General features: G+C 64.1%; 1 protein-coding gene across 7 annotated transcripts in view; it reads right to left on the bottom strand.

Annotated features, from left to right (window-relative positions):
* Nucleotides 1-19011, bottom strand: part of LOC122381120 (adhesion G protein-coupled receptor L3-like) — a 45389-nt gene that overhangs the window by 19106 nt on the left and 7272 nt on the right. For 4 of the 7 annotated variants that reach the window (XM_043364947.1, XM_043364950.1, XM_043364945.1 and 1 more), the window contains exon 2: nt 5918-6051. In XM_043364947.1, the coding sequence (XP_043220882.1) occupies nt 5918-6035 (118 nt within the window). In that variant the 5' untranslated portion in view covers nt 6036-6051. The remainder of the gene's footprint in view (nt 1-5917; nt 6052-19011) is intronic. The other 3 variants (XM_043364948.1, XM_043364951.1, XM_043364946.1) reach the window with 1 other exon arrangement.

The following is a 19011-nucleotide window of genomic DNA, read 5'->3' as shown; positions in this document are numbered from 1 at the left end:
AAGTACAATGGACTTCCGTCACAGAGAGGCCGGCCGAGAGAGGCACGGCACGGGTCGCTGCGTCTGCCGACTGGCGGCCGGCGCGGGGGCGGAGCCGCGACCAGCTGACGGCCCACCTCTGACCGGTCAGCACCGCCCCCGCGGCCACAAGCTGTCGCGGCCGCCGCCGCCAAATAACACGTCCAGTCGCCAGGAGGAAACGGTTCAATCACCCTAATTGCGGCGAATTGGCCACCTAGCGTCTAATTTCTGGCCGGTGCGGCGGCCACTTCGCGCCGGATCGCGCGGCGGCCCACGGAAAATTGGCGGGCGGCGCCACGGCCGTCAGAGTTTGCGCACTATCAGGCAGGCAATTAGAGGCAGAAGGAGCGGTCACACACACCCGGCGCGGCGGAAAGAGAAAGGGAAGGGGTGTGCGTGGGTGAGGGGAGGGGGCGATCGGACGGATTGCGTGTCCGTCAGTCCGCCGTCCGCGGCCAGTGTCACCGCCGAGCGCCGCGCGGCGTGGGGACGGACGGAGAAAACACGGGGTCCCGTCCGGTGCGGTGGGGCGAGGGAAGGGGTGCGGCGGCGGCGGCGGACCGGCAGGCCAGCTCGGTCGGTGTCCCGTCGGTCGCTGTGAGAGCGGGAGGGTGTGTCGATGTCGGCCGGTCGTAATGACACGCGCGGCACGCGGTTCCGTGCAGCTGATGGGTGATCGGCGCGGCCACGGCACCATCAGCGTCAGATGAGGGCGCCGGACCGGGCTCGCTGCCCCGGTGGGGAGGCGCCCGTCCCCGCAGGGATCAATGGACAGCCACGCGGCGCGGAGACAGCCGCCACGGAGCGGCGTGATTACAGGCTGCGCAGCGCCGACCTGTTTAATTCGTGTTATCGCTGATGGCGAGGTGGCGTGCCGACGCAGCTGCCGACTGAGAAGCGGGTGCCGCCCCGCAGGTGACGGCCGCACACACACACACACACACACACAGACCGGCACAGCGGGGAGCAGCGCGCGGCCGAGTACTCCGCGGTGAGCGACCACCTCCCGTCCGCCTCCGGGCACCGGCGCACCCCCGCTCGTCCGGCGGAAAGGCCGACGGAGCTCGGCCAACTATTGCGGCGATAAATTTCTTGGGCGGGATTTAATTGGTTCGGGAGGCGGCCGGGACGGGAACGGATCGGCTCCCGGTAACCGAGTCAGCCCGTTTCCGCTGCTGCTCAAAAGATCCGAGAGAACTCGAGAGACAGAAAAGCTACCTCGAGCCGCCGCCTGACGGGGTCATCCGATAACGTAAAGTCCTCTTCCTCCCACTGTCTTCCACCGGGAGGACGGCGGGACGACAGGCAGGTCAGCAGCGCCGCCGCGCTGGTCGCTGCCTCCATTCATTAGCGCACCGCCTGCAGGACGCCGACCGTGCCGTCGGTCCGGTCGTGTCGTTAGTCGCGCTGGCGAGGGTGCGTCGGACAGGCGCCAGCGCGCGGCGCCGCCGCCGCTCTGATGGCTTTGGGCAGGAGAGGAGATCGGCTGCGGGCTCCCAGCGACTCGGCGGCTACCGCGTATGGAAATGCGCCACCTCCCGTTATCGGCTAAATGGCCGAAATTGTGATAAACGGGGCCGCCGGTGACATTTGAAATGTAAATAAACGGCCGGCAGGTGCCGATAGCCGCTGCGGTGGCGGTGCCCCGGGCGGGTCACGGTCCGGTCGGGTCAGGCGGACAATCCGAGGCGGACCGTATAGAAGGACAGTGCCGAGACGGTGTCAGACAGACATACAAACGTCGTCCAACACTCGCGTCACGCCCGACGGGTCGGCCGTTGTTTGCCCACACGGCGAGAACAATCTCCAGATACTGCACGTCACACGGCAATAATTATTAACGCCATGAATTATGGAGAGCCCAGAAGATTATAGTCTGGGGAGGCTGGTATGTGCGCGGGTCTGATGGGCGGCCGGGGCGGCGGACAGCTGCGTCAAATGGCCCTCGTGGCCGGCGCGGTGACGGCCCGGCTGATAACGCGGCCACGCCGGCCCTCAGCGGGGCGGTCCGCCCGACGACCCTGTTTGTCCTGCTGCGGGAGGACAGTCCCCAGCGATAGGATCGGTTTCAGCCCCGTCCACCATCCGGCGGCGGTCCTCCTTTGGACGCCACCGTCCTCCCGAGGAACCTCCTCCAGTCCGTGACCACAGTTCTTCCTCTCAGTTCTCCCCGACCTCAGCCGTCCCAAAGTGGCACCTTTGACTCATCGGGCCATCTTCGGAGGACGGGATTAGCCGACCTCCCTATCTCTCACCTTATAAATTGCCTTTGGTTAAGTAAGTGTCGAATTTGACAGGTCATCCATGTTATGAAGAACGATCCCGGTTTATATAAATTATGTAAGTCGTTTCTCCGGTACACTGGTGATGTATGGAGGTGTGATTCCAGCCCGGAGATGAAACTCAAAGCGGCGACGATGGCTGATCAGTCCGAGCAGTGCTGGCGTCATGACCGGTCCCGGGTACCAGGCGCCTATACCAAGCGGCGTGCACATGTGTTTTCATATGCAGATTGGGCCCGGGAACGGCCGGTAGGGTGGCACGGCTTTAGAGGGCTGCCAAGGACACGACTGCAGCTGCGATGAGCCGCGCGCCGAATTTATGTCCACAGCCCTATCAGATGGTGTACCTACAAACCGGCAAAGAGCGAGTTTGCTCGCGTAATTAACGAGCGTCCCGGGCCCATCGGTTAGAGGCCGCAGCAGCGACCGGCTCACCACTGCAACTCAAGGCTGGCGGGTCGCGCCCACCGCCGTCGCCGACAGGTGGGGGAGGGGAGGGGCGCCCACCAGCACCCTGATCAGGGCTGTTGGCGACCCCCCCCGCACCTGTGGACAGCATCACGACCGTCCTGTGGAGGGCGAGGCTCCCCGGTCTGATGTCACGGCCAGTCTGTGGCGCGCCGCGATCGTCGCCGCCAGCTGAGCGCCGCGCCGCGTCCGTCTCGCTGAGACAATGGCGGCGCTGTGGCGGCCAAATATAGTGACGGCAGCGCGGGCCGTCGACAGAGAGGCGCTGTTCCGGTGTCAGCGGCGCTGGGAGGTCGCCGCTGCGGGGGCGGGCACGAGACGCCTCTGGTCGCCAGCGCGCCCGCGCGACCGACTCTACCTCATCTATCCTCTCTTTTCTTTCATTTGTTCCATTTTCCAGCTCCGTAGCTACTGTCCAGCCGCCGCGGCTCGAATCCAGCTCAGCTTTGTCTGATGTCCGGCCGGCGCCGAAAAACGGGCACCAAACAAATAGTGCACGGCGCTGGGCAGCGGCCGGTATTTTTGTCCCCGGCGGCCGGTCATTTATCGCGCCGGCGGCGGCGGACCGAGACGACGCGTCGACGCCGACGGGACGACGCGTCGACGCCGACGGGCCTCCGGGAGCTCCGCCGGCGCCGTCCGAGCACCACCGGCCGATGAATCTTTAAACTGTCCGTTAGCACCCGAGCTGGGATCGGCCGGCCGCCCGGCGGCAGGGTCCGGCGCGCCGCGATATTGCACCATCGAGAAGCCGCCTTTCAATTAGTCGGCGGCGCAGATGTATCCCGATTTACAGCTGGCTGTCGCCGATAAAGCCGGCGAGCGCCGACCGAGTCGGGTGTCGATAGAGCCCACCGCTCCCCGGCGGGTCGGAGACGGGCCGACGCCGGCCGGTCGGCGGCGCATTATCAGGATTACAGCAGAGACCTGCAGCCGCACCCGGCTCCCTGTTCGCGGGCTCATCAGACACCTCACCCGTCCCGTAGAAAGGGAGAGGTGGGGACGAGAGAAAGGAGGTGGAAGACTCCGGGAGCTCAGAGTCGCGTCGGAAGAGAAGGGTTGGGAGTAGGGATTCGGGTCAGCGGGCTGCTAAGACCACAAGGGTCAAATGATGGCGACAGAGGGCACCACCGAGGTGCCTAAGGAGCCCACAGATGAGACCAGATGGCACCCCTCAGACTGACTGAGAGGGGTAAACGGGTTGGCACTGAGGTGTAAACTGCCTCCGCCGGGCTCAGGACAGGGGTCAGGGTGACCAGCACCGTCCAGCTGACATCCCTCCTACCCTCCGACAGCTGGTGACCGTCGACACTCTCAGCGGGCGGGTCAGCCCTCCGCCCAAACCCGCACACCACCCCAGCCGCTGACCGTTCGAGCCCATCGTGCGGGCGCTGCCGGGGAGGGGGCGGACCGTCCGGCTCGGAGCAGCGGGCGATCATGACTGGCGCCATCAGGCCGGCGGTGTTGGTGGACGGGCGGAGGACCACCCCGGCGGGGAGCGGCGCGAGCGCCCGCTGCAGACGAGTCAGCGCTCTCTGCGAGCTGGCCGGCCCGGGTCGGTGGTCAGCACGGCAGCACGGCACGGCACGGCACGAGTCGAATGGTAGTGAACTGCGCAAGGAGCAGTGCCCGCAGGAAATTTGGAGGGGAAAGCCCACGACGCTCGGCGCCGAACCCCGCGCACAAGACGCCGTGATGCCGTGCGCGCCAGTCCGTAAAGTTCCCGTCGTCCATTTGTAGTACACGGTCCGGCTGGAGGGCGGACAGGGTTTTTTGTTCACCATCTGGCGTTCAGTGAGCGGCGCGGCCGCACAGGTGGGGTGGCCGGGCTGTGGAAAAACGGCAGCGGGGCCAGGGCCGCGCGCCGGGCGGCCGCCGGCTGAGACACGGCGACATACCGCGCCCGGCGCTGCAGTGACCGCCGCGGTGTCTCAGGGGCCGCCGCTGCGACCGGCACACCGTCAGCCGACCACCAGCAGCCCTCGAATGAGATGTTTGCCCGCCGACTAATAACAGACCGTAAAACGCGGCCCGCGCGGCCCAAAATCGCGCTCACCGGACCGTTCACCGCGCGGCCTGAGCGGCGCGATACTGGGCTGGCGGCGCACCGGAAAGTGGCCTCTATGAGCGGCGGCGCCGGCCGGTCCCCCGCGGCTCGGCCACAGGAGATAGAACGGCGTGACGTGTGGCGCCTGAACACGCCCGCTCGGCGCAATGGAGAAACCATTGCCGACCTTATTAATGCTGCTCGGAGTGGGGCGCGCCCGGCGGCCAGCCGGCTGGCTCCCTCTGAGAGCGGCTCCAATCGGCGGCTGGGGGCCACCGCTCAGTGCCAGCAGCGCGCAGGTGTGGGTGGACTGACTGCGGTCACACGCCCGGGGCTCACACAGCGGCTGTCCCCGCCGCCACTGAGCACATCGTCGGCCAAACAAATGGCCGAATTATGCCGATTGTTGTGACGTCTGACTCGGCGACGGGGGCGTCGGGAGCACCGCGGGTCGGTAGGTCGGCGCGTCACATCAATTTGCCCGCTGGAAGTGAGCTGTCGTCCCAGTGACGACGCCTCCGCGCATGGCCGACCATGTACGGCCGCCGGAGGCGCCGCGCACCGCACAAAGGCGTCATCAGGCACAGCGCGCCGCCCGGTGCGAGCGGCGAGAGGGGAGCGGTCGACCCGGATCACCGACCGTCAGAGCTGGGAGCCGCCCGGTCAGCGGTCGGCAGTCGGCGGTCGGTGCCGCCCACGGACCACCGGCCGCCGCACCGTCAGCAAAACGCCCTCAACCGAGAGTCGTCGATAGCGACGGCGACTCCCCGCCGGCCGACAGGGGTGGTGTCGGAAAAAGCGCCGCCGCGCCCTCCGCCGGCCGGCACCGGACGAAACGCGACACGGCGCGCAGATTGCCGGGGGCGGCCAGCGCTGCAGAAAATTAACGACAGCTCCAGTTACACAATGGCGGCAAGCGACGGCGGCCGCCGCCGCTCGGAAACGCACCGGCAAACGAGCCGCTGGCATGGAAGCCGGGATTGCTCGTCATAAAGGAAACGGCCGTGTCCCAACACCTGGCAATGGGCTCGCGGCGAGTCTGCGGCCGGCGCGCTTAGGGGAGGGGGCCGGCGCCGGGTGGCTCCGGGTAATCGCTTACCTTCTGCGGCGGCGTGGGAGATCAGGAGCGCCGGCAGCAGCAGCAGCAGCAGCAGCGGCAGCCGGGGCGGCAGGGCTGGGAGCCGGCCTCGTCCGGCTGCTCGCCGCACCGCAGCCATCGCCAGCAATCTGCAACTGGAGAGAGGGACACTGTCAGCAGGCCGCCGGACGCCCGGCGTCAGCAGTTTGACTCATGTGTGAGGGCAGACAGGGGCGCACGGTCCAGCCCCCCCCCCCCCTCACCTGACCAGGCAGACCGGGAGGTCTCCGCCTCCGGCGCCGTCCGGACCGCAGATCGGCCCCGGTCTACGTGACCACAGCAATAACGCTGCCGTATAAATCAGGGCGTCCGCCGCCGCGGCGCGCCGCCCCACTCCCTCCCGGCCGGCGGCTCAGTTTTTTGTCCGTCCCCAGTCCCAGCCCGCTCACAGCGAGCACCTGTCAAACTCGGCCGATCAAGACTTCCCAGACGACCCGAACGTAGTTTACGAGTTTTTAAAGTGTGTATTCGGCATTCCTGAGTAAACAGAGAAGCCCGCTCGGGTAATGAGCGCCCCGCTGCGACGGTCCGCCACCCCTTCTCCTCCCTCTGATGAACAATGGCCGCCCGATCCGCCCTGTGGGCGCGCCACAGCCGGGGCGTGTCCCTTCATATCGCCAGTGTGCGCGCCGCCCTGCCCGGGCCTCATCACCCAGCGGGCCGCCGCGCAGACCCTCTCCCCACCTGGTAAACAGAAAAGTTAGCCCAGCCCGCCGGCCGGCTGATAGCCGACGCCAAGTTAGCGCGATAGTCGCACCCCAGCGAGACGCGATCATCGCCCGTCGTGTTGACGCCCGGCCGAGCTGAATATGCAGTTTGTCAAACAAGTGTCACCAGTTACCGCGCTCCGACTCCGACTCCGACGAAAACTAAAATCTCCTCTCGGAGAAATGGGACGAACAAAACAGACCGGGGTTCCACGAGCGATACTGTAAAACACTGCCGAATATTTAACGACACACTACACCAGGCGGAACGGGAGGCTGTCGCTTTTACGGAACATTATCGCTTTAAAACGCAACAGATCCGTGACTGGAATATCACTGGGAGAACATAACCACATTGGCAGTGTGTGTCTGTGAATAAATTCTGAGCTTGGTTAGCACGTTTGCTGCTATCTGTGTGTGGTCCGCAGGCCGGTTATATGGGGCGTGAATGTAACACACCCCAGGCGAAACAGGACTGGTAAAAAATGACCGAGCGGGGGCCACAGCTAACCGACGGAGATCAAATGACCCACGGGAGAACTGGAGAGGCAGTGAAATAAAGACTGGGGGATGAGAGCTGGGGAGACTTTTGGTAAAGACTGGTGAGTGAATGATAACTTCAAACTGCGGACTATCGACTTAAAAGGCAATCACACTAGGACTGGAAGAAGCTGCCAGCTGAACAATTCCTAGGATGCAAGAAACTACTTTAGATTGTAAAAAAGTCCATCCATCTCTTCGCCGGCTGGAGGTAAGAGCGAACGTTAGACCGCTGGTTTCCACTGCCGCTGGGGTCTTTCCGAAGGACTGGCGCGATGGGGTGTCTCTCCCCTCTCCCAGTCTGGTGGAACGACCGCCACTAGCAAAAACCCTGTGGGGACCACAACAGCGGCTGGAAAACTGGGCCACGCGCCGGCCGGGACGACGGCACAAATAGGGTCTTTGTTGTTGATCGTGCCACTGTCGCTAGGACCAAGCCACCTATTTATCAGGTCAGCCTAGGTCAGGTACAGTCCGACCAGGACGTCAGGTCAGTTCAGGTCGGGTAAGGTCACTCCCGCCCACTACCGCCCAGGACCTGCCGGTCCGCCCGGAGCAGTGACCCGAGATCGGCGGGCGGTTCGGCGGGCGGTTCGTCGGGCGGGGCGGTTCACTAGGCGCGCGGCGGGCGGCCGGGCGGAGGCGCCGCGGCGCCGTATCGCACGCGGCGTATGAATACAAAACGGCTTGTTGATAGCGTCTGTGACAGTGTATGTGAGTGAGCGCTCCCCAAGGAGCTGACCGTATCGACCGGCCGGCGCGGCGCCGTGTTATTTACCCGCCGGCAGCGCTCTTCACTCGACCTGCCCCCGAGTATCGGCCGCGCCGCTCCACAGCCAAAGCATCCGGCCCTGCAGTTCCGGTCCGCGCGTCGGCGTCGGCGGGGCGATACCCGGTCCGCAGCCGGCGACCACCGAGCTCGACGCAGCCTCAGCGGCCGCATGATCTACGGGCCGCGTTTAAATGCAAAGTCGCGGCGATAAAGTGGGCACGCCGATGGCCTAACGACGGCGCCGGAATAAAGCTACCGACCAGCGACCGACGACGGGCGCGGGCGCGGCTGACAGGGCAGTCACCGACACCTCCACTTCCGGAGGGAAGGGGAGGGGGGGGGGGCAGTTCAGGTGCCAGACATCCGCATTGACGAGGGAGGGAGGAAAAGAGAGAGGAAAGTGGAGAGGGTCGCTGCCGGTACAGCTGATCGCCGCCGCCGCCAGCTCGGACAATCGCCCGGCGCGCCGGCGGCGGCGGATCGTCGACAACAAAGGCAGCCGCCGGGCGCCGCGCGGCGTTCCAGACCCTGTGTCCCGTGGAGAGGTGACGGAGTCACTCCGACCGCGGCCAGCCACAGGCGGCATCCAGCGGCGGCCGCTGCCAGCGAGCCGTGTCACCCGTCCGAGCCCAGCAGTACGACACAGCGCGCCGGTGACGAATTAACGCCGCCGCTCAGTGAAAATAAACACCGGCCGCCTATTGAAGTCGCTGTGGACAGCTTCTTGGCCGGGTGTGACGATAAACAGCCCACGGCGCGGTGTCGGACCGCAGCACCCGCGTCAGACGTGCCGGAGTGGCCCGGCCGGTCGGTCGGTCCGGCGGACAGCCGACACACACCTGTGGCCGCGTCAGCTGCGGCGGATGGCCACCAGCTGGCACCAACGACCCGATCGGACGGCATCATCGCCCGGCCCGCCGACCGACCGACTCGCACACAATGCCGTCTGTTCAGACTGAGATGCGGTGACCGAAATCGCAGGACGCAGCGGAATTGTACCGACCAGTTATCACAGTATCACACCCAAACGAGGTGCGATGAGGTGACCTCGTCCAGCCAGACGAGGTCCCCGCTACCCCAGCATCATCGCAACGGAAGTATATACTGGCCAATTCTCACGCCTTGCCACCGCACACGCGCTCGGTCCAGACTGCAGCCCCGGCGACCCGGCATCATCGTCGCCGACACGCGTCCTCCGTCGCTGCCGATGTGTCGACGGACGGCCGTGTCGGCGCGTAACCCGGCTCGTTCGACGGCCGTACGACCGGCATATCAGGAAATGGGACGGCGCCCGGCCGGAACGGGCTGCGGTTACGATCCGGCCACGGTGGCAGAGTTAGCGGCGGCCCAGGTGACCTGTCATCACCGGAGGCGGTCTGCGGTGACCTGTCATCACCGGAGGCAGTCTGCAGTGACCTGTCATAACCGGAGGTTGATGAAGAGTGACCTGCATCGCTTGGTTTTGGTATATGATGACCTTACATGAGTAAGCTTGGTAAATGGTGACCTGTCACCATTGGGTTTTAGTTTATTGGGACATGGCATGACTGGGTGTTGGCATGGAGTGACCCGTCATTACTAATACACTAAGCTACAATAACGTGTCGTCAATAGAGCTAAACTACAATGGCTTGTCGTCCAGTCGACAACTAGAATGGCTCTGCAGCGTTTTCGGGGTGGTCCTCCCGCCCGCTCCCACTCTCTCCCCCTCCCTCTGTCCACCAGTGATTGCAAGGTCAGGCCCGGCGCCGGCGCCGGCCGGTGAGGTGGTGCACTGCGCAGATGCACGGTGGGCGCTGTATGGGCCTCCTTTCTCCCCCGACCAAACCGAGACGGAGTCGGGAGTGTGGCGCTCAACGGCCAATGGGAGCCATGTGCCGTGAAGCCAGCTCGGCACGACGCCATCAGTGCCCAGCGGGGCGACGGTGCACGGTGGAAACAAGAGACCTGGACCGTGCCAGCCGGGACCACGCGTGGACCTGGTGCGGGTATAGTCCCGGGACCACGCTCTGCCGGTGCAGACTGCCGATGACATCACAGCCTATGACGTCACATCAGTCCTTGCACCTGCACCGCTGCGATTCGGTATCGTGTCGGCGCGTCTCTGGGCGCTGCTTACATGCCATAGCTCGTTCACGGCCGATTTAAGACGACTGAGCGCCATGAGCCAGCGACCGACGACCAGTACCGCCACTAACACATAGGCCAACGATGGAAAGGGGTGTGGCACGGTGATTTTCGGGACGATACGATTTAAAGCTGAACGGATGATATATCGAACGGGACGAGCCGGACAGAGGTCACTGAGTTCGCGACAACCGGAAGGACTCGACACTGCAGGCTCGTTGCATCAGTCCGAGGTCCGAACTGTAAACTGAGAAGTATCAGCTGCCGGTGTTGATATTGCTGTGTGGCTCTGCAGATCCGGGAGCATGCTGTGACGGCGCCGTCTGTCTTTCCTCCAACCGGTCAGCTCGGTGTCAGTGCAGGCGGAAGTCTGGGGGAGGGGCGCCGCCTCGTGGCTGTAGAGTGCAGGTGTTCCGCTCCGACATTGACCTGGTCGTGGTTAACGAGCTCGGCTCGGTCGATGTAATGATCATCCGGCCAGTCGGATCGAGTGGCCAACCACTGCCGCCAACAGCGGACGGAGGAGGGAGGGGGCAGCCAGTGCAGCCACACCCTCCTTGTTCTTCAATCCCTCCACAGTCCAAACGCACAGTCAATTCAGTGCAGCAGTCGAACGGAATGAACATATCGGTAACGGGACACTACTCCAGGTGTTGTATTGCCTGGCATTTCCTGCAGTGCTGTTTGGTTTCTCCGATCATTCCTGCCCCAAGCTGAGCGGTTCCATTTCCACGGTCGGACCGACCGCCGCGCAGCCCGCAGTCGTGGACGGACAAAAACGACGCATCAGCGGCGGGCGGCTCTCAGCTGCGTGAGCACAGTCCGAGAGCCAGTCGGTAAAAACACCACTAATTAAGGCGTCATGAGCCACTCGAATGCCGCCGCCGCCGCCGCCGAATTCTATAGCTGCACCGGGCCGGCGGCGGGCAGTTATTTATTACCGATATCGGCTGAGTGCCGAGCGCCGGCCGGCCGGAGCCGCCGAGGGACCGGCCGGCGGCGCGGCGATATTGGCGCACGGACGGCAGTGACGCAGCGCCGCGGCGGTCAGTGGCGCTGGCCGCTGCAAAACAGCCGCCGTCACATGTGTCACGCAAATCAATGCACGATTCAGCGCGCCGTAACGGCGTGTTTTTGTTAGCGACCCGGATAAATAAGACAATCATTTGAGGTGACGGCGGCGGCCTGCAGCGGCCGGCGGCAGGTGCGGCGCCGGCTCGCCGCGCTGCAAGTCACCGGGCAGAGAGAGCGCGGGAGGCGCGGAGAGAGCACGGAGCGGCGCCGGGCGGACGGCGTTTTCACGTCCGGTCAACGGCCGGCGAGCATTCTCGGCCCTTTCAGAGGACGCCGAGCTATAATATCTGTGCAACACTGCAAAAAGGCGCAGTGATAAATGCCCGTCCGTATAATACCATTAGTCGGCATAATCCAATGATAAAGTGAGCGAGGCGGCGCCGCGCACGTTGGCCGGGGCGGCAGTTAAATCACCGATCGCAGCCGGAGAGGATGGGCCGGTATACGGCGGTCGTCAGAGACAGGTCAGTGCTGCATGGGCAGAGGCGGATCCGGGATACGGTAGGACAGACTCGCAGCTGCGGCAGGTCTGGTGGCCAAGTCAGGTCGCAGCTGGACAGACTCGCAGCTGGCGGACAACGCGCCAGGTCTGGTGGCCAAGTCAGGTCAAGGAAAGCTGGGTCGGGTCAGGTCAGGTCTGGGAGAGCTGTGTCAGATCCCAGTCGACGCCTCGGGTCACCCGGCGGCGCCACTGGCCCGCCACAGGACCGTCCGTTCCGGCTCTGCAGCCACATCGCTCAGCATCAATTAGGGTGCATTCAGTGGCGGCGCGGCGACCTCCTCCCGCAACCGGCCGCGGTTCTCTCCGCTGCGCTCTCCACTCCTTCTCAGCGGAGAGGAGCGGTAGAGGAGAGCGGTCACTCCAGCCGTCTCGGCCGCATCCTCAGCGGCGCTTCTTCCACTGTCGGCGGCCGGCTAAACGCTAGAAAAACCGTCCGGCGGGCGGCCGAGGTGGCGGCCGGCATACAGAGCGCGTGGCGGCACACCGGCGCGCAGAGAGACCGCGGCCGCGGCCGCTGGCAGCCGGAGCCGCTTCCGGCGCGCCGGCCATCTCGGTGACGAACGTGGCGTGTTCGCAGAGTCGTCGAGCCGCGCCGCACCACGCTCTCCGGCGCGCCGTAAATGCCACGCCAGAGCGCGCCGCCGAGCGGCCGTTTGGCAGCGGCAGCGGCCGCCGCGCTGCCAGACAATGGCGCGCCGCCGGCACCCATCGCCAAATGGCGCGAACCGAACGCGCGCCAGCCGGCCGCCCGAGAGCGCGGCTCTCTCCCACTCTTCCCTGCGGGCGGCACGGCCACGGGGCGACGATCCTCGCTACGCCGCGGGGCGACCAGTCTCGTTACGCCGTGGGGAGACGCCCGCTCTCCGGCACCGTGATGAATTATGCACGGAAGGCGGCTCGATTGATGAAGAGGCGCCGACGCGTCACCGGCCGATGGTCGTCGCTCCGGCGGGAGTCTGCGCGGGGGCGGGGGCAGTGACGACGGCCGCCCATCCGCCCGCTCTCCCGGACGGCGATAGCTCCGAGAGGCGGCGCCGCGCGGCCGATCCATCCCGGTCCGGTGTCCATTAGTCGATGGGCGCCGCCGGGCGTCGACAGTCCCGGAGGACCGACGCTCCGCCGGCCCGACGGCCCAACTTGGCGCACCTGACGAGCACCATCGGCGACGAGTTGACCAGTTGGACAGGGGCGACAGAGCGGCCGCCGGCGCCGCTGACACGCTGATCTCTGAGGAGGCTGCTAACCCGCTGCTCACCTGATCTACGAGGTGGATCAGCCGTGAACAACCGCCGCTCCCCGTCCGTCTTCGGTGTGTCGGAGAGTTGGTGGCCAGTTCACAGGCCGGTCAGCCAATGGCACGGGGCGCCGGATAGAGGCGCCCAGCTGCGCCTCTAAAGTGGCAATGTGCTGGCACTAACGGGACATGGGTGGCTGGGAGCGCGCTTCAGACGCGCCAGCGGACCAGATGGTGCCCCACTCGCTGCCACAGACACAGACGGGGCTGAGGACCGACTCCGGGCGGCCGACACGGTACGGAAACTGAGACCCACACTACCGCCGTCGTCTGGGGACTGAGATAGGACAGACTAGAGCTGAGTTCGGCTAGACTCGGAGTACCAAATCAGGCAGAGTGACTCGGCGGCTGCGCAGCTCCCAGTCCGCAGCAGGGCGGTCGGCTCTGGCCGCGCGGAGGGCCGTGTTTGCCTTTTACCGAGCTCGATTGTGGCCGGGCCGGCGGTCACGGGCGGAGCCGGCAGTCTGTCGTCCCCACCACTTACCGGCACAATGCAGGGCCGCGCCGACCGGCCGATACCCATCGCAGACGGCTAAATAGGCGTGGTCCGCTAGCGCCGCTCTGCCGCGCGCTCCGGCGCTCTGCCGAGCGGCAGCACCTAACGAGACTGCCGGCCGGCCGGACGGCGGCCGACACACCACAGGACGGCCGCCCGCTGTGAGAAACCATCCCGCACAGCCCCGGCCGAACCTAATGAAAACACACAAAAAACGCGCTGCCGCCGCCGGCCGGCTGTGGGGAGGCCGACCGGGCAGCGCGGCGTCCGACGATTAGACGTGGGGCGACAAAGGCTCGCCGACCGACCGACGGCGGCGGAGACCGAGCTGCCAGTCGGTGCGACCAGTCGCCACCGACCGCCGTCTGTCGTCCTCCGGCCGCCCGGCTGCAGCCCGCCCGCGGTATACGGAGCCTACTGACCACTGCCCGCAGGCCGCAGGACACCCGGCTGCAGCCTGCCCGCAGTACAGAGCCACGGACTGCCCAACTGCCCGACGGACGGACGGACGGACGGACGGACGGGTCCATTATGGTGACGAGGCCGCGGCGCCGGCCGCGCTGCACAGGCTAGTGGCTCACCAGACCTTTAATTAGGATACATTACAGGCCGGCCGTCCACCGGCGAATTCCATTGTTGCAAACAGAGCACTCGGTCAGACTGAGCCAATACGGTCTGACGCTCAGTTGGCTTTTGTAATGAAAACAACCTTAGCCTTCCTGAAAGCAGAATTGACGACTTTAATTACTTAGATAGCCGAAATCATGTCATAAACATCAATTTTTCACGGTGATTCATATTTCTGTTGCAGAGGCAGCGTTCTAACAACGGGCACGCACGCGAAAAGGTCATCGCAGCACAGGTGCCAGCCGGGGCCGGGGCCGGGGCCGCGGCGGGTGAGACCGACCCGACCTGACCTGACCCAGATGGCCGCGGAGGAGTATGGTTAGTGGGTGGAAAGCGGAGGATGGCGGACGATAAACGGTAGATTAAACGGCGAGCGACGGAAGGTTGACAAAAGGCGGTTGATGGTGGCTGGTGGACTGTGGACAGTGCACGATAGACAGTGGATGGGTGGAGGATGTGGACGGTGGACAGTGGGTGGTGGACCGTTGAAAGTGAACGGCGTGCGGCGGCCGGCCTCACGATGGGCCGTGACGCTGTCCCGCTCGGCCGCCCATTGTCCGCGGGGCAAAAACGCCGCCGATGGGCCGGGGCCGCGGCCGGCGGCGCGCGCGGCATGTCAATGAGGCGACCGTGTCACCGGCGAGAGCCAGACGGAGCGCCGGCCGGCCCGCCGAGCCGCAAGGGTTGTATGGGTTCCAGCGCCCGCACTGCCCACATCGGTTTCAGACAATAAAACGAGCCGCGTTTCGGCCCGCTTTTTGGCGGTGCTGCGGCTTCACGACTGGCATAACGCGAAAGAGGCGGAGTCGCGCGGCGATACGGGCGCGCAGTCGTAACTGGATTGGACGCGAGACGAGCGGTGGACTCCATCCGACTCTCACTCGGACGGTGAGTCAATTCTCCACCTGGGAGAGTTACTCAGGGTGGGCCGGCTGACTCATTTGGTTCAGTGAACTCTGACTTGCGACGGATGAGTCCAATCCCACAGACAAGTCGAATTTTGGATTCTCTGCATAGGTAACTGATGTCCCATTTCAGTCGCCGCTGAATCACGGATGTCATTGCTGATCCACCGGTCAACCATCAACCTCTTGAAACCGCGAGCCATCAAGTCCAGCTACCGGACGACACATATTCCAAACTGCGTTCACCCCCTGCTACACGGACCCACCACACGCCTCGGGACTCTCCGCACTCCGCACTGCAATCACCGCTCGCTGTGATGTGACTGACCTGCCGGGAGCAAGCTGACCGGTCGGCAGTGCGTGCACCTCGCTCTCCACAGGGGGCCGATCCGCCGCCGCCCCCGCCGCCCCCGCTGCTACCGCCACCCGGCGCGCAGGCTGCCGCAACGCCAGCTAAGCCGCTTACCCGCATAATATCAGACAGATGGACGGACAGACGGACAAGCCTGCCGGAAATGTTTTTGAAGAACACAGAGAAACTCTCAGAGAGCTCAGCTCAACGCCGGTGAGCGGTGCGCGGTGGCAGCCGACGGAAGAGGAAGTCAGTGTTTCGAGAGGATGTCTGGCTCTGTTCATCCAAACCGTCAGCACTTTGCCTTCATACAGGTGTGACGGTGTCGCAAGGACCCGGGCACTCTCCTGATCATACCGTTGTTAGCCCAACAAAGAATCAGACTTATTGTAGGTACGCATGTGAAATGTACCTGACACATCAAAAGATCGGTAGCCCTCAGTCAGGAGAAGTAGCGACAGCTACGCAGTAAACTCCCAGTGAACCCCGGCATAAGGAGTCTATGCGCTCAAAGTTATGACCACCCGTGGCACCGCATCACTATCTTCCCACGGTATCCCACGCTGACCCCGGCCGCGGTAACCCACTGGTGTACCCTGAGGCACTCAGCCCGGGTCCATCCAAGTACGGCCGAGACTGCGGCGGCGCCCGGAAACTTCCATACCACTGTGTTTCCATTAGACGAGCCAAGTATAGCAGCGACTCATTGTTATACCATTATCGAGCACACCACCCGCGGACCATGTGGAACTTTGGAAAAGTAAACTTGCCAGCTCCTGCAGAAGTTTGTAAGTGGTGCGTCTATACTGCCAACTTTGGGCATGTTAGGACAGTTTCGTCTGTTAGACTTGCACTGCAATGGCACAATGACAAACCTATCCGACAAGCAATCGCCCCCGGGGGAGCACGGGGTAATGGAGGGGGAGGCGCCAACACAAGGAACATAATGGTGTCTATGACAGTAACAGACGCCTTTCAAAAACTGGCGGCGTTCAAACATTATCATGCCTGCCTCGACCAGCGGCGGGTAGGAACATCTGCATCACAAAATAGACATCCTCAGCATGTGGCAGAAACCATAAAACATATACGGTAGCACAGTAGCTGCAACAGCGGGGAGCAGCGCCCATAACACCAGCAGCGGCAGCGGCAGTCGAGTTAACTGCATTGGCAGCAACGACAGCGGCAACGACAGCGGCAACGACAGCAAATAGGCGGTGCGGCGGCCGGCCCTCGACGCCGACCAACCGCCGGCCCGCTCGGCCTCACACTGTTCATTTGGCCAAACAGCAGATCGACGGGCGGTGTAACAATGCCCGGTCATGTATTATGCATGGCACGCCGGTGGACCGCCGCGCGGCCGTGTGTGGCGTATGCTGCTCACGGGGAGGGGGAGGCGGGCGGGCTGCACCGGCCGGGGACCACGGAATCACGACTACACAGTCGGGGATCGAACATCGTCGCCGTGACAGGCCGTCACCGGTGCCTTGTTAACCCGGCCGTGAGGTGTCAGCCGACAGGACGATGGAACCCCAGAGCGACCACGCGGTGGTCCGGGCGGGGGTGGGTGCCCAGCGGGGGCAGAGTACGGATGCGGAAGGGAGTGGGGGCAGAGCGCTGAGGGCGTGGAGCTGTCAGTCACCTCCAAACCCCCGGCGCCGCCGTCGTCACCGCCGACTGAGCAGGGTGACAGAGGATGACAGCGGCGAGGGGGCTCCGTCGTGGGAGGGCGCCTCCCCGGCAGATCCGCGCCTTCAGCAGAGCCGCCAGTCGGCCACGGTCCACTAATTGGCCGACGGAGCAGACGCGGCTTACCTACAGCGGAGACGGTACACGCACACCGATCAGCAGACAGACGGAGACGGGAGACGAATAGAAAAATGGACGTACGGACGGTGAAAGAATGATGGGCGGACGGATGGGTCGACATATGAATAGAGACGGAATGAAAGACGAAAACGGGTGAACGGACGGATATTGACTGAAAGACAGCGACATACAGAAAGTGGACGGAAATGGTTTACTATCCCAAACACCAACAAAGCCCATGTCAAACAGTGCCGTCATCAGCCAACCAGCCCGCCCCCGCCACGGCATACCCAGTTTGTTTATCCCACGCTGCGACTTCCCCAACAGATGACACAGATCGTCGCATAGCCGGTTTGATTTTTTTCCAGCTGGTCGCACCAGTAGCGGCGCGGCCGTGATTATTGGCTGATTCCATATTCCATTTGAGCCACCCGAGGCGCCAATAGTTCGCTATGGAGTCCGCAGTCGAGCCTCATTTATCGGCGAAAATAGACCGGTAGAGTCAACACGTCGGAGGCGGCAAGAAACAAAGACTGAACGCTCCATATTGTGAGTTGAACGCTTCTCTGATACGTGGGCGGTCTACAGGGCAGTGCGTTAGTCCAGCTCGAATGACCACAAGCATTCCGTGGCAAAGACCCCTGGGTGGAGGTAGGGCATTCTCGGGACCGCCACAGGACGGTGACTGCGTGAGTCGACCGGACGACCCTGCCCGTCCCCGACCGGCACCATCACCGATGCGGCCTTGTCACACGGCCTCCCCCCGCCGATAGAGACTGCCGACGACGATTCATCTGTCCTGTCGTCCCGGCCCGACATTAGCGTGCATTTATGCAGAAAAACTCGGCGCGTGTATGTTAACGAGTCGGCGTGGACCGTTCCCCGGCCTCGCTCACTGTCCGAGGAGACGCCAAACGACGCAGCTTACGTCGGCGGCTATCTCCAGTCTCCACCGACCGAAAAACACCGGCCATAACAGACTGGACGGCCTGGGCAGCGGGACAGCAGAGGACGCATACCTTACTGTTCCGGGTAGCCGCTACTGGAGAGTTCCTCGATCTGTTCTCCCCGAGAGGAGAGCAGCGACCGTCGGAGAACTGAGAACGAGCCCGCCCCGTCGACGACACATTTGGCACCGTCGGGCGCTACCGGCTCCATTTTCCCGGCGATTGAGCTTTATTGGGCTCCGTAAAGCAGCCGCCTCCTCCGGCCGGCGGTGGACGGTGAGCGCCGGAAACGCACTCCCACCGCGCCGCGGCGGTCCCACGCTGGCCTGACCACGCTGGACTATCTATGAACCGGCGGCCCACTAGACGGCGGCGGTCCATCCGACTCCGACCAATTGAGGAAGCGCTGTTTGGTGCGAGATCGCCGGCAAATCAAATCCCGACTCGATCCCGAGCCGCGGGTCGCCGACATTGGCTGAATTGGCCGGAACGATCGGCGGAACAAACAGCCGGTGTTCTCTGATGGTCCGAGAACAGAGCTCGCACACTGATCAGCCGCACGAGTTTTCTGACCCGGACACCGGCGTCTGATAGTAGTTTTGACGGTCGTTTTCCTGTTGGTTCGCATATCCGGGCGGCGTGGGTTGTACTGAGGTGCAGTTTACCTCCGCACAGAGGCAAAGTTGCGCCGACCGATCTCCGGCGGGCGGTCTCCAGTTCCCGGAGAGGCCACTCTCGGCAGCAATACCGGCCATACAGCCGGAGACGAGCCAAGTTGCGGGCGACGCGAGCGCTGCCGGTGGCCGCCGGCCGCATCGGAGGGCTCTCAGACCGGCCGATCACTCGGGCCGAAACTGGAGCCGCTGTGTGGTTTGCCAGTATGGACGGCCTCTTTGAGTCTAC

This window comes from Amphibalanus amphitrite, unplaced genomic scaffold, assembly GCF_019059575.1.
Source record: "Amphibalanus amphitrite isolate SeventyFive unplaced genomic scaffold, NRLGWU_Aamphi_draft 000114F_arrow, whole genome shotgun sequence".
Lineage (NCBI taxonomy): Eukaryota > Metazoa > Arthropoda > Thecostraca > Balanomorpha > Balanidae > Amphibalanus > Amphibalanus amphitrite.
Note: the sequence above shows the minus strand (reverse complement) of the source record. Positions and strands in the feature narration are given on the sequence as shown.